Raw genomic sequence first — 13,812 nt, 5'->3', positions numbered from 1 at the left:
CTCTCAATTATTCTTCCCACACCATTTTTTTCCAATTATTCAAGCAGCAATTATTAATCAGTTTCCATTATCTCCCAACACACATACATTAAGCTATTCAAGTTCCAACAGCCTTTATCAACATTTAAATGATATAGAATAGCACATGTAAATATTTTGTAACACTTACTTTTTCCTGTTCTAATATTCCGAGAAGTTTTTGGCGGAGGATGCTTGTATTGTGTGTGCTGTAGGGCCTCACTTGCAGCTGAATGTTGTGCTTTTTTAATACTTGCACCCTCAGCTGAATACTCTTCATCACCTAGCTTTAATGTAACTGTAAAACGTTTTTTGTGGGGTGGTCCTTGTTCATTTGTCAGACGGTACTGGTGCTGAATCTAAAACAGCAAGGAAGAAAACAATATACAGTGCACAACAAAAACAAACATAACAGTGACAAAGAAATTTTACATGTCTTTGGCACCTGTATGACTCCAGCTCATTTAGTTATAAATATATCAGTAACATGACCATGCAACAACTATAAACGTTCTTGAAATGTATGTAAAATATAGTCAATGCACAGCAAATTTTACAGACATTTGAAGAATGTTGTACATAGTATCTTCTGTATATCTGACTGCAACAGCCTGATAGATCTGCTGTGGCTGAGCACTGCATACAGACAGGCATGGACGATAAAAAATATCCAGCTTTTAACATCTGTTTCATCCTTCTGAGGTTTACTTTCCAGGGGAGCTACTGAAGTACATTTGATAATTGATTTTGTTATACTTGTTGATGGGTTTAACATTAGAAAAATGTGGAATATATAGCTGATAACAGTCAACTGTAAGAGCTGACAGTACTGTCACCCTCTTGACCAAAATTTGTGAATCAATGACCTTTAGACAGGATCACTGTAACATTTATCTATGCTCCCTGTATGTTTTTTCTTTCACAAGGATTTGCCGTGATCTCAAATACAAACTGCCTGTTGACTGCTGTCTTGGGTTCTTCGGCCGACGTTTGTTTGATGATTTTTCTGACGTTTCGCCAGCATGAGAGGCTGGCATTGTTAAAGTTTCACTCTGTATTGCTGGTGGTGGACTGAAGCCGAGCTTGCAGCCGCATCACAAGCGGCAAAGTTCATGTTGGAATGACTGGATGATTGATCAACACCAGTATTACAGAACATAAATGAAACCCCAGGTTGGGGCAGGTGGAGAAATCTGCTGTGTCAGAGCATGCGCTGTGTGAGACTGACCACGTAGTAAAATTCACCAACACGGAAGTTCTGGCTGTAGAGAAGAACTATCACACCCGCTTGTACAGAGAAGCTGCAGAAATACACACATGCGAGAACAGCTTCAACAAGAAAGAGGAAAGCCTCAAAGTAAAAGGATCCTGGCTTCCTGTACTGCAGCCAACAATCGTCAAAGGTAGCCAGAGGAGAACCGCACCGGAAATGACCACAGAAAAGCCCTCAGACATTGGCGCATCAGCTACATATAGTCTGAGGCTGCGAGCTCCGTTTCAGTCCACCACCAGCAATGGAGGGTGGAACTTTGACAATGCCAGCCACTTAAGCTGGCGAAACGTCACAAAAATCATCAGACAAATGTCGTCTGAAGAACCAGAGACAGAATGCAACAGGCAATTTGTCGACAAATGGCCACGAAAGCATTAACAATTTTGTATCTCATATGCAATCAATTTGTTCTACCAATATATAGGTGAATGGGAGCACTCCACTGTCAGCCTTTCATATTCACTCCAAAGACTTCTGAATGTTGAACAGTGGAAATATTTGCAGCCCTCCCGTCATTTTTTGCGTCCACACACTTTCTTACTGCAGAAAATGTTACAGTAACAAGAATGACAACTCACGAAGGCCTGTAGCCACATAACCCAATTTATTTTTGCCAAAATCCAAATCGCACAAATTGAGATTTATGTAGTATAACTGAACAAAACAAATCCTCTGTAGAGAATTAAACCAATGAAGCTGCCAGTTGGTCATGTGAGAATAAGCATTTTGGATATTTCCAAAAACTAAAAGTAACAAAGGAATCAAGAGAACCGAGTGCTTACATGTTAACAATTCTTTCACACACACACACACACACACACACACACACCGTACCCACAGACAGTGGCGTATTTAACCAATTCACAGCAAACAATAATATGCATTCCTATAAATAGATGTATCTTTTTATTCACTCAATCTGTTGACCTCACCTTTTGCAACATCCTGTCTGCAATTTTACTGACAGTGTCTTTACCAATATATTTTTCTCAAAGCCTCAGAGGAGGAAGAATTAATATGGCAGTGCTTATCAATAAATATTAAACTAATGTCAGAATTTTTTAATTCTTTTGTTGGAATAAAATGATGATATCATTGGAATATATGCCACGATGTTCAGATGCAGATGATTATAGAAAACTACATAGGCTGCTCATCTGCCACACCACAAATTAAATAAGTGTCATGGATCAGTTACAAATTGACACCCGTAAATTACTATCAAAATTAAGAGGGAATGAGCACTCAGTAAGAAAATAAAATGCCACCTTTTTTGCAATGCTTTATGAAGATAGGTCATTCCACTAGGTCTCCCTACCTGATAGGAAACAGGCCTTGAACCAAACAAGCTATTGTGTGTCCACTTACAGCATCCTGGCTGTTAACAACATGCACATTATGTAAAAAGTGAAGACCATACACTTTGATGTAATTTGTCAGTTCCCGTTTCATTTTTATTAAACCTGATGGTCTCTTCTGAGGGTCAGCTAATAAAGGAAGGCAGATGATAAAATAAACACTGGCATTCCAGATGACCACACAGCTGTCTAAAATAATATCTTCCAACTGGAGTAAAAAATCTTGCATTTGAGTTAATGAGTATGTTAAGGCTACAATGCCTTTCAATAATGGTCAAAATATAAGTCAGGAGATGTTTATTTTGATGACTGCTGTGTACCCTTTATCATATTTTTCACATGTAGCATTTCCACAACCACACAATTGTCCCTTTCAATTGGAGTAATAGAACGTAGAACAGGACACATTGTCATAAAGTGTCCCCTAATGACCATTATGGATGTTGTAAGCACTATTGCATTTCTCTATAGGTTGTCATTCACTACTTAATGAACCAATCTTCCCATGAAGATGCTGGAAATTAAGTATAACCAAGGCACAATGTATCTAAAATAAAGCGCAAAACTAAAGGACGAAGGTAACTTTTGCATGATGAGACTGCCAAGTAACATAACTCAATTAAATTTGGATCATAAAGAGAAATAACTGCTATAGTATAGTACAGAAGCTAAATGAAAGAAACACACATAGAGATGAACAGAAATGATATACATAAAACAATAATTACACTCATGTCACCATGATTTATGATGGTATCCTGGACATAACAAAAGGTACGACATGATTCTTAACAGGATATGTGATCACCACAGACAGCAATGCATGCTCTGCTACATGCTCCCAAGCAGGCCACATAGTTGGTAAGGACTTCTTGAAGTAGGGCATTCCATTCCTCCAACAGTACAGTTGACAACTGCTGGATGGTTATTGGTGCGTATGGACGTGATATGTCTCCCCAATACATCCTATACATGCTCCATGGTATTACAGTTTATGGAATGAGCAGGAAAGTCCAGTCACAGAATATCCTCTAGTTCCTAGAGGTCCTGCACCTGCAATCTTCCACCTGTGCTGTTTCAATGTGAATTGCTGTCATACACTGCCATCCACAAAAATTAAATTATGACTGAATGCACCCCTAAAAAGACGCATATGTGGAAGAAGAAGTCTCACATTAACACTGACCAGTGAGTGTACTACCCACTACCCCCCCCCCTCCTCCCCTCCCAAAAGAAAACACACATACGGGGAAGGAGAACACTGTCAGATTAACGCTGATCAGTGAGTGTACCATGTTCAAAGATTTGGAGGTTAATACACACACGCACAACATTATTCCTCCCCAGTTCTTGGAGCAATAGAATATTTGGCGAAGGGGCTGCCCTGTCCATTCTCCCAATTTAAATCCCATCAAGTACATATGGGCTGCAATGGAAACATGTACTGCAGCACACGCACATGCACCTACGTCCATCCAGTGGTTGTCAACCATGCTCATAGAGTAATGGAATACTCTACCACAAGAACTCCTTACCAACCCTGTAGTCAGCATGTGAGTACAATGCAGAGCATGCACTTCTGTCTGTAGTAATCACACACCCTATTAAGAACTATGTCCTGCCATTTGTAATGTTTAGGGGACCATCGTAAATTCCAGTGACTTCATTGTAATTTTGTCTTTGAATAAAAGTGTCATTTCTGTTCATCTCATAGTGTATTTCTTTCTTTTACATTTCGCACTATACTGTAGCAGTTCTATGTGTGGCCCATATTTCATTGAGCTAATCCTGTTGGCAAGACACACCATCCAGAAGTTACTCACATCCTTAAGTTCTGCACATCAGTGTAGATACATTATGTCTTGGACACTTTCCTGGATGTATAAAATACATAGGGTGGCCAAAGCTTGACTGCAGTAAGTAAGCTGAAATGAAAGTAAGCTACAGTAGTTATGCAAAGACAAAGAGGCTTTTAGAGGATAGACTAGTGTGGAGTCTTCACACCGGAAACCACAACAATTACATCATAATCATTTCAAATAATTCTATGAAGGGCAGTGGAAAAGTTTTGCAAACTGACACAGTAAGTTGACAAGTTAAATAACTCTCATGCATGTTTAGAGCTGTTCACACAAGCACTATATCTAACTTACCATTACTTGAATCAAACAGTATTGAGAGATTCAGAAATAAAAGAAACTGGGAATGAGTTTGGAACTAAATTTTTCCTAAAAGGCTTACAGTGATGTAGCACAGTCTGAAAAAAAATATATAGAGCTTGAATAACAAGGTCCATACCAGTGTACCATATTAGGGTGTTCAGAGCATTTCAAAAGCAAGCTTCAGCCTTGCTTGTGCTTCTGCTCAAAGTCTATCTTGCTCTCTAGCTCACTGGGATCGCTACAAAGAACATTGTTACACTACACGCCAATGTGTGTCATACCATCACATAATAGACACCTTTATTCTTTCCGAGTTTGCATTCTGAAGATCCCATTAAAGTGACCAACTTCTCAATTTTTTTGTGGAAGTCAGCACTTCTTAACGAATAATAATAATAATAATAATAATAATAATAATAATAATAATAACAATAATAATAATGGCGTGTGACGAGGGCCTCCCGTCGGATAGACTGCTCACCTGGTGCAATTCTTTCGATTTGACGCCACTTCAGTGACTTGCGCGTCAATGGGGATGAAATAATGATGATGATGATTAGAACAACACAACACCCAGTCCTGAGTGGAGAAAATCTCCAACCCAGCCAGGAACCGAACCCGGGCCCTTAGGATTGACAGTCTGTCACGCTGACCAATCAGGGACTCTTAACAAATGAGCAGATGGGATGTTAATGATGTAAAGTGATGTTCAAAAAATTCTATAGTGACTTCACTACAACAATGTTCAAAAACAAACAACACTGCTGTGAACCATGGTCCAACTCATCTGCATCAGATATTGCCAACTCGTATCTTCAAAACAATGAAATGTGATACTGAACTCTCCACTATCAAAAACAGCTGTCAAAAAATGTTGTCTGTACAATAACATAGACATACTGTTAGCATGAAAATTAGTCATACCCAAATATAAAATGTACCCTTAATTTTTTGAGTGGGGTGGGGGAAGTGTAATAAGTGCTGACAAACTGTTCATAATATGATCACTCATAATTTTTTCTGTTTTAATGTAGATAAATTACTTAGAAATACCAGGCCTCTAATCAGTCTTCGTGACAACTGTCAACTTTTTCCTTACTAGTATTTGTTTACGGTGAAATCAGACACCAATTTTATTTTTTATTTTTTAAAAAAAAAACACCTAATTTCTTTATTTTCCTACTATATAAGTATTTGGACTTCCCAGAAAAAAATGGTGCATAATTTTTGTAAATAATCCATGAAAATGTGTTTTTAATATCTTTTCTAACGTTAACTTGACACATCTTGATGTCTAGACATTCTTTCAGATTTGTATGCAACTCTGAACATGTCCTAGAAGGCTGTGGCTTTTCTATGTTCTCTTTGAATTTGTTTACCACAGAATACTTATGCTGATTATTGAACTTCTTTGTTCATGCGCTTGTAAATCTTTGAAAACAAAACAAATATTTCAATATTTGATAGTGTGCTGTGTTTATAAAGAAACTGTTGTGTGTTGTTGCTCCCATTTTAAATGATTAAACCGAAAGGCATCTTCACGAGATGCTAGAGCAAAGGAAAAGGTCCTACAGAGCTACACCGGTTGTGGATAGTAGTGAAATTGGGCGAAGTAATAGTTGTTGTGGTGAGAAGCGTGTTGGCATTCCTCCCACTCCACAAAAAACTGCAAGCTCACTGTCTAGGAGATGCATTACTTATCCAAGAAGGTAAATACAATTATGGATTTGAATATTTTAACATCAGTACTGAAAGACACTGTAGGATGCAAGTGATGTGGTGGAGATGTAGTGCTTTCTGCAAATGTGACTATCAGAAATGGATTAGTCTGTAAACTTAAAATCATATGCAAAAACTGTGGTGTTGATAGATCATTTCTAACTTCTACCAAATGCTGAAGTAATGAACTAAATGAAGCCAATGTGAGGTTATTTTATGAACTTAGGTGTATTGCGAAAGCTAGTAGTGGTGGTAGACTACTTTGTGCACCCTTGAATCTACCAAACCCTACCACACAATATGAGAAGTATACTGTAATTATGTCAACTGCATATACTCTGTTGCAACAGAATCCACAAAAATTGCTGCTGTAGAAGCTGTCAAAGAGAATGTTAGTGTAAAAGATATTAGTGTAGCATTTCATGGGTCATGGCAAAAAAGGGCCATACTTCCAAAAGTGGATTTGCTGCTGCAACAAGTGTCAAAACTGGAAAGGACTCTGAAATTCTAACTACATATTGTCAAGGATGTACCTTAGTAGGTGATATTGAAGAGAAAAAAAGTGTCTAAATGCCCTCATACACAAAGAACTAGAAAGGGTCAAGTGGTAGTATGCCAATAACATCAGCTATGGCTATATTTCATCATTCACAATCAGAGTACAGAGTCTGATATCTGAAATGTCTACGAGATGGAGGCTGTAAATCCTTCAACACTGTTTTAAAAAGCAAACCCAATGATGAATCTATTACAAAGCTTGAATGTGTAGGCCATGTAAAGAAAAGGATGTGAATCCACCTTCGTCAGCTGAAAAAGAAACTTAATGCCACCAAATTTTCAGATAGGGAAAAGTATAAAATATGCTGGAAGGCTTACTGATGAATTTCAGGAATACTACAGCAAAACCATGAATGAAAACACATGATTTTGGGTGCATGAAGAGAGCAATGTGGACAATATATTTTCACTGGCTGTCCACAGATACTAACCCAGAACATATCTTGTGCACGCCCACACGAGATACATGGTGCAAGTGTAGAAAAAGCAGAGGCAGCAGGCAAATTAGATGATTTCAAACATAAACATTCAGTACCTGAAGCAATAATGGAGGCCATTAACACTATTTCAGAGACTTGGCTAATCCTGACTTGCTAAAGAAATGTCTCCATGGTAAGAAACACATACATTAACAAAGCATTTAACAATATTGCAATATTGTGTGGACTCAGCTAACAAAAAGATGTCTTTGTAGGCATAAAAGCTAAGATTAGGTGTGTGTGATGCAGTTATCTTCTTCAATGATGGGAATTCTGGAAGAATGTAAGTTCCAGAACAGCTGGGAATAAAAATAGGGCAGAATACAGCAAGAACATTGGAAGCCATGGATTGATTAAAGAGTGCAGAAGGCTGAAATCTCTGTTCAGCAAACGACAAATGAGGCAAGAAAGAAGAAGGAAGAATTTGAGGAATAAGAAGGATCAGATTACGAAGAAGGCTGCTATTACCCACTTTTCTTTTTGTAGGAAGAAATGTGTGTTTCCACAGACTTAACGATTTAACTTGAATTTTCTCAAAACTAAATTTTCTGGCAAAAGCCCCATTTTCTCAGGAACCAATAAACATGTAAATATAACAACTGAAGAAATCATTCATATAGTGGTGGTGATTATACAGATCTACAATCAGCATTTTGAGAGTCATATAATTGATGGTATCTTGTTTAAATCAGAAATGTTTAAAAATACATAAATAAACAAAATAAAATAAAAACAAGCATTTATTTTAAAAACTGTATAAACTAAATACATTCAGACATTCAGTTGATAAAAATTTGGTACAGATATCTTCAACAGTTCCAGAAATAATGGGTTAAATATTGGCAAAAATTTTCTTTTACCATGTCTGGTCTCACTTTAATTATTGTCAGCACTTTTGCTGCTCTCCTCCCAAAGCTGCTTGTTCTCATTATCACTGAGGACACTTCTTGGACTTTTTGATGACAGAATATGATGACATTGTGGACCAAGACGAAAAAATCCAATCATACATACAGCTCACAGGTGACTTTTATTGCCAGATGGAGTGAGTGTCTAATCCTCATCAAAAATGCTATCAGAATAATGTTTTACATGGTTTGTTCACAAAGACATCAAAAGCACATTCAGTTTTGTAGTCATACCACCAGGCATAACGAAATGGTGTGTGTTCAAAGCAGTCACCTTATTCTTCACTTTATACCTAAAGTGGCCTTTAAAGGCATCAAACACTAGAGTAGCTCTCTTAAATGAACAGTGCACTCAGTCTGTGATCCCGATCATTATCTTGCAAGTCCATAACTAATTCCCTTGTTGTACTGCGTTTTCCTGGAAATAAATCATTAGACACGTGGGGATATTTTTCTTAAGCAACAATGTGCACTTTAGAATAACGGGAGACAGGAGTGGTAGTGGCAGCTTTCTTCCTGTACAGTAATACTATTATCACATTGTTCGTAATTAGATATATTCTGCCCCTTTACAGACACTGTCACATTGCTCAGAACACCCCAGAAGTGAGATGTCTCGTTGGTATTGGTGATCTGGTGTGGAAGGTGAGTAATGCTGCCACATCTGGATCACGTGCCTCTGGAAGTTGATGAGTTTTCTGGTAGTCTCTGTGCTAGTGAAGTACTTGTCAGATAGAGAGAGTACATCCACACCTGTGGTACCGACAGATACTCTCACAAAATTCTGTCTGCGATATTTAAGGTCTTTACAGTTTCCAAGGCATTTACCTGGATTATCTGTTGAAAGAGGGAGCCTCCCTTTCCTTTTATGTTGTACAATGGAAACAAAACTAGGTTTAATTTTGCGATATTTCCCAGCTTTCAGCCCTCTCATAGAATTTCCTTGGTGAATCATCAGTTTGCAGCTTGTTTCCCAATGCAATCCAACACCTCACATTAGACTCAACTGAACTCTTGATTTTTGCTGTTTTCCTATTAATGTTCTTTTCGCATAACAAATTGCTGCAGATTTTAAATTTGCATTAGAGCTATGCCAAATTCTGAAGTTTGTCAATGATTATCTTTCAATGCTATCACTCACTGATGTAGAGTAAACATTACACTTTAGTTGGTGAGAAAAATGTGCCTCTCTTCTCACCCAAAAAAACCACCAACTGAAATGCGAGTTTGATAGTGGTCACTAGCTAATGGAAACACCACCAATTGGAGATGGTCACACAGTTAATGTCATATACAATGATTAATTTCCAACACTAGAAATATTGTTGCTTTATATCCAACCAAGGAACAAGCACTACGATAAAAATTTTTATTACGAGAAAATTTTATTTGCAGTGTAATGCAGATAAACTCCATTCTAATTTGTTATGGGAGAATTTTGGGGGAAAATGTATCTTGCATTCAGATTACCAACAGTTGGTTCCTTATGACAAAACACTCCAGTAAATTAATCAAGAGGTTTTTTCAGTTTAAGCAGAGTGGCCAAGTAAATCTGGAATCCACTCCATACAAATCCAGTTTGTTTCCAACTTCACAGTGACGGTTTCATAAAATCTACATGCAATCACTCCTGATGTACAATCAGAGGGTATGTGTAATGCAAAATTCGCAAATCAATTTGGAAACAAAAAGTCTTCAGTAGTAAGTTGTGACTATCTCGCTAGTCTTTTTGTGCACTACAGGATGGAGAAAACAATTTAACCTTTTTCCCAGATACAAAAATATCAAATGGAATTATATCAGGCTTGTGTAGCAATACATTGTTCCTACATAAAAATCAGTAAGTTTACTGTAAATGGAGTTCAGATCAAAACTGGCTTTTTGAACATGTAGTGTTAAAGAACGAAGATTAAAATTCCTGCTCTTTGGAAGCAATGACACAGCACTATTGCATCCAAAAACACTACAGAACTTTTGCACAAAGTTTTTCATGGCTGTGGACTAACGTTATGCAATACCTATACATGAATGGTTTAATTTGATTATGTCTACTCTTAGCCATTACAAAATGGGTCTTTGGTTCACAAAAATATACAAGGTTGTGGTGGGGAGGAGGAGCACCCACAAAAATGAAAGAAAATGTGTGCAGTTTAAGCAAGAGTAGAAAGACAGGAATGGATGAAGTAGCTAAAGGAAAGAGAAAATACAAAAGGAGTTGAGCAGAAAGGAGAAGCCAAAAGGGAATGGGCAGATGAATCTGAACTGTGATCAAATTTGTAAGTAAATATCAGTTCTATAAAATTTTTGAATTATATACTTAGTACAAGATTTAAATGCACAGCTCCCAATACCACACTTTTGGTTAAATCATGCCAAAATCATCACCTCACTAATAAAAACACAAGCACTGCCTTACCTTGTTGAATCTTGCAAGTTCATTGACAAGACACATAGGGGTTTTCTCTTTCGTGTTTGCCAAGTTTGTTGACGTGGTTGTACTATTAGCAGAAGATGTAGCATTAGTGGTAGATGTTGACGGTGATGGTGATGTTGCTGTTGCTGTTGTTGCTGTGGCTGTGTTTGAGACAGTGATTGTGGATGTACAGTGAGTGCCAGATTGTGATGGTGCATGCTGCTGTCGCGTACTTTCTCCCTCATTCATCAGCATTACTAGAACAATGAAAAATAATTATTTCATTATTACAATTATTTTCAAAAAGGAGGAAATAAAAGCAGTCAACTTATCTCAATTTCCATATTTTGGACTACAATCCATGAAATGTGATGGTACTGAACTTGAAAGACTATTTGGGCAGGAAAACATAGGTAATTCAACACTGTGAAATAAATAGAAATTAACTGCAAGGAGTATCATGTTGCAATAATTTTCATATATGAGCACATTCAAAAACAACAGTTTTCCATACTTATATACGACATACAGCAAATGGTATCAATGCCACACTTTGTTAATGGTTCCACAACCCACTTTTAAATGACAAATATAGATGTAATACATATAGCACTCAGCATGCGACTGGAAAATCATGCTGAGAGTAGTTAGCCATTTAAACCACATATTATATTCATGGACTGATACTGGAGAAAATTTGTGCAAGGCTTGCTATTAAATACTTCACACAACAAATGAGGAAATTTTCCCTTTACAGTATTCTCTTGGTGTTAATTTGAGAATAGCATGGTTTAAAAATAAGAAAGCTTCGAATCACATACACAATTCTGCATTTAACTTTAAAACACCTATTATAATAAATCTAGTACCTATACATATTTGTCATAAAAATTATACCAATACTAGGCAATTATCTTTCAGCATAAATCAATTACTAATGAAAAATGCAGAACAAGTGGAACCACACTGGTAATCAAGCAACAGGTATGCAGAACACTACGCAGAAAACTTTCAGATTTATTTTAACTTAGCCAAAATAAATAGTATTGTGGCTTACAGCAGCTTTAAATAACATGCTCTTGAGACTCATCAGACCAAAACACTATAAATAAAAACAGCTTCTTGGTAACGCAGTCATGTGGAGGAGATACAGCCCATATCTACAGCCCAATGGGGGCAGAGACTTCATCCTCATTTCACTATACTCAAAGCAGAACACAATGGTTTCATACTCACTCACTATTGCTAGTACTGTACAACTTCCTGCAGCTAAAAGAGGAATCTGGACACTGTCAGTTTTTCATAAATATTTAAAAACTGATAAATAAAAAAAATGAAAATATATATTTCTTTTCCAAAAGTACATGACAACCCTCCTAATTGAATGCTGACTTCAAGTTTTTGCACAGGAAAATATAACTGCAACCTAAATGGCATCTTGCTAATAATACCACTAGGCTGTATGAATAAAAAATGAGAACATTCCCTGGAGAATATTCTCAGAGCAAAAGAGCATTCTCTGAGTAAGTTCTCAATTCCATATGTATTAAAAAAATTCATAGCCTATTCTCTCACCATGGAGTATTTTCTTCTCACTACCTCCCCTCCTCCTTGAGTAAGTTCCCAGCAAGGATACTGAAATAAAACCTCTTTGGTTCTCAGTCTGTATACATCAGTGTGCCAAAGAGTGTTTGTTGCGATTACATTTGTGAATAGAAACTGTGTGTTTTAGTCATGTTTGTGTGCAGGGATGAAAGACTCAGAATTTGCTTTTATTAATGCAGTAAAAGATTAACCAGTGATTATTAGCAAATCACAAACACCTAACGCAAGAAAAGAGAAACCTGGTAGCTTGAAAGAAATTCAGATACGATAGGGTAAGTTTTTAAAAAGAAATAACAAACATTAAGAAAAGTGTACAACATGAAATCACGACTTAAGTGTAAGACTGGTTTGAAGAAGACTGGGAATGTCAAAGTAATACTACAAAAGAAGGAGGAACTCTTCTTCAAGTTTTTAGATGGTGTTGACTGCAACACTACTATACATAGAATTACTGGTAAGTCGTCCCCTCTCTCCGTTTTTTATTATGTGCTTAACACTTTGCAGTTATTAATTAGTGAACTTTTCTTTCAGCGAAAACAAAACAATTTTTGTTAAAAACAGTCTAATAAATTTTGGTAAAACTAGTTCAGTGGAGCACACACAAAACTTGACAGAACCCCTCTCATGTTTACACCTAACCTTGTTAGCCATATATCATGACACATACTAATATACCTTTTTTTTTAATTTTGTTTTAGGGCCTTCTGTGGTAGGTGCATCAACTTGAACCAGTGTGCCCTTCACTGATCGCAGTTTCGATGCTGTGCAATCACTTGATTCCAACTTTACAATCCACAAACATTTACGCACGTTTTACAAAATGCAATTGAAGACCTTCCCAATGTAATGAGCCCTGAAGTAACTTTATTTGCTTTATCATCTGTTTTGGCTCCTCAGAGAGCGAAACAACAAAAATTATCTATGAAGACACAGGAAATGACAAATTTATCTAATGTAGAGTTATAGTGTCATTTTACTGCAGCAGCTAGAAGTTTTTAAGCAAAAGCAACAAAAATTGATGTGAGAGGAGAAAGAAAAACGGACTTCACATTCTCTTATATGTAACAATAGAACATATTTATTTTCTTCTGTATGATATTTTGCAATGTTGTATTTGTAAAATTAAAAATTACTTTTTATATTAAATATTTGTTTACATTCAACTTTATCTTTTAAAGCTATGATTCAATGCTAATTTATTTCCAGTGGAACAATAAGAGTATCATGCTCCAGTTTCAAGTGTTAGAGGTTAAATAATTTGTGCATTTTTTTACTCTAGTATCTTGTAAACACTTTCATCACACCAAAAAACGATTTTT

General features: G+C 36.7%; 1 protein-coding gene across 1 annotated transcript in view; it reads right to left on the bottom strand.

Moving 5' to 3' along the window:
• LOC126344762 (double-stranded RNA-binding protein Staufen homolog 2-like) overlaps positions 1-13,812 on the bottom strand; it is a 222,343-nt gene that overhangs the window by 155,330 nt on the left and 53,201 nt on the right. The window contains exons 4-5 of the mRNA XM_050002045.1: positions 10,892-11,145; positions 170-377 (exon numbers count right to left, since the gene is read on the bottom strand). Of these exons, the coding sequence (XP_049858002.1) occupies positions 170-377; positions 10,892-11,145 (462 nt within the window). The remainder of the gene's footprint in view (positions 1-169; positions 378-10,891; positions 11,146-13,812) is intronic.

Source organism: Schistocerca gregaria, chromosome 1 (assembly GCF_023897955.1).
Source record: "Schistocerca gregaria isolate iqSchGreg1 chromosome 1, iqSchGreg1.2, whole genome shotgun sequence".
Taxonomy (NCBI): domain Eukaryota; kingdom Metazoa; phylum Arthropoda; class Insecta; order Orthoptera; family Acrididae; genus Schistocerca; species Schistocerca gregaria.
This window is presented reverse-complemented; position numbering and strand designations above follow the sequence as displayed.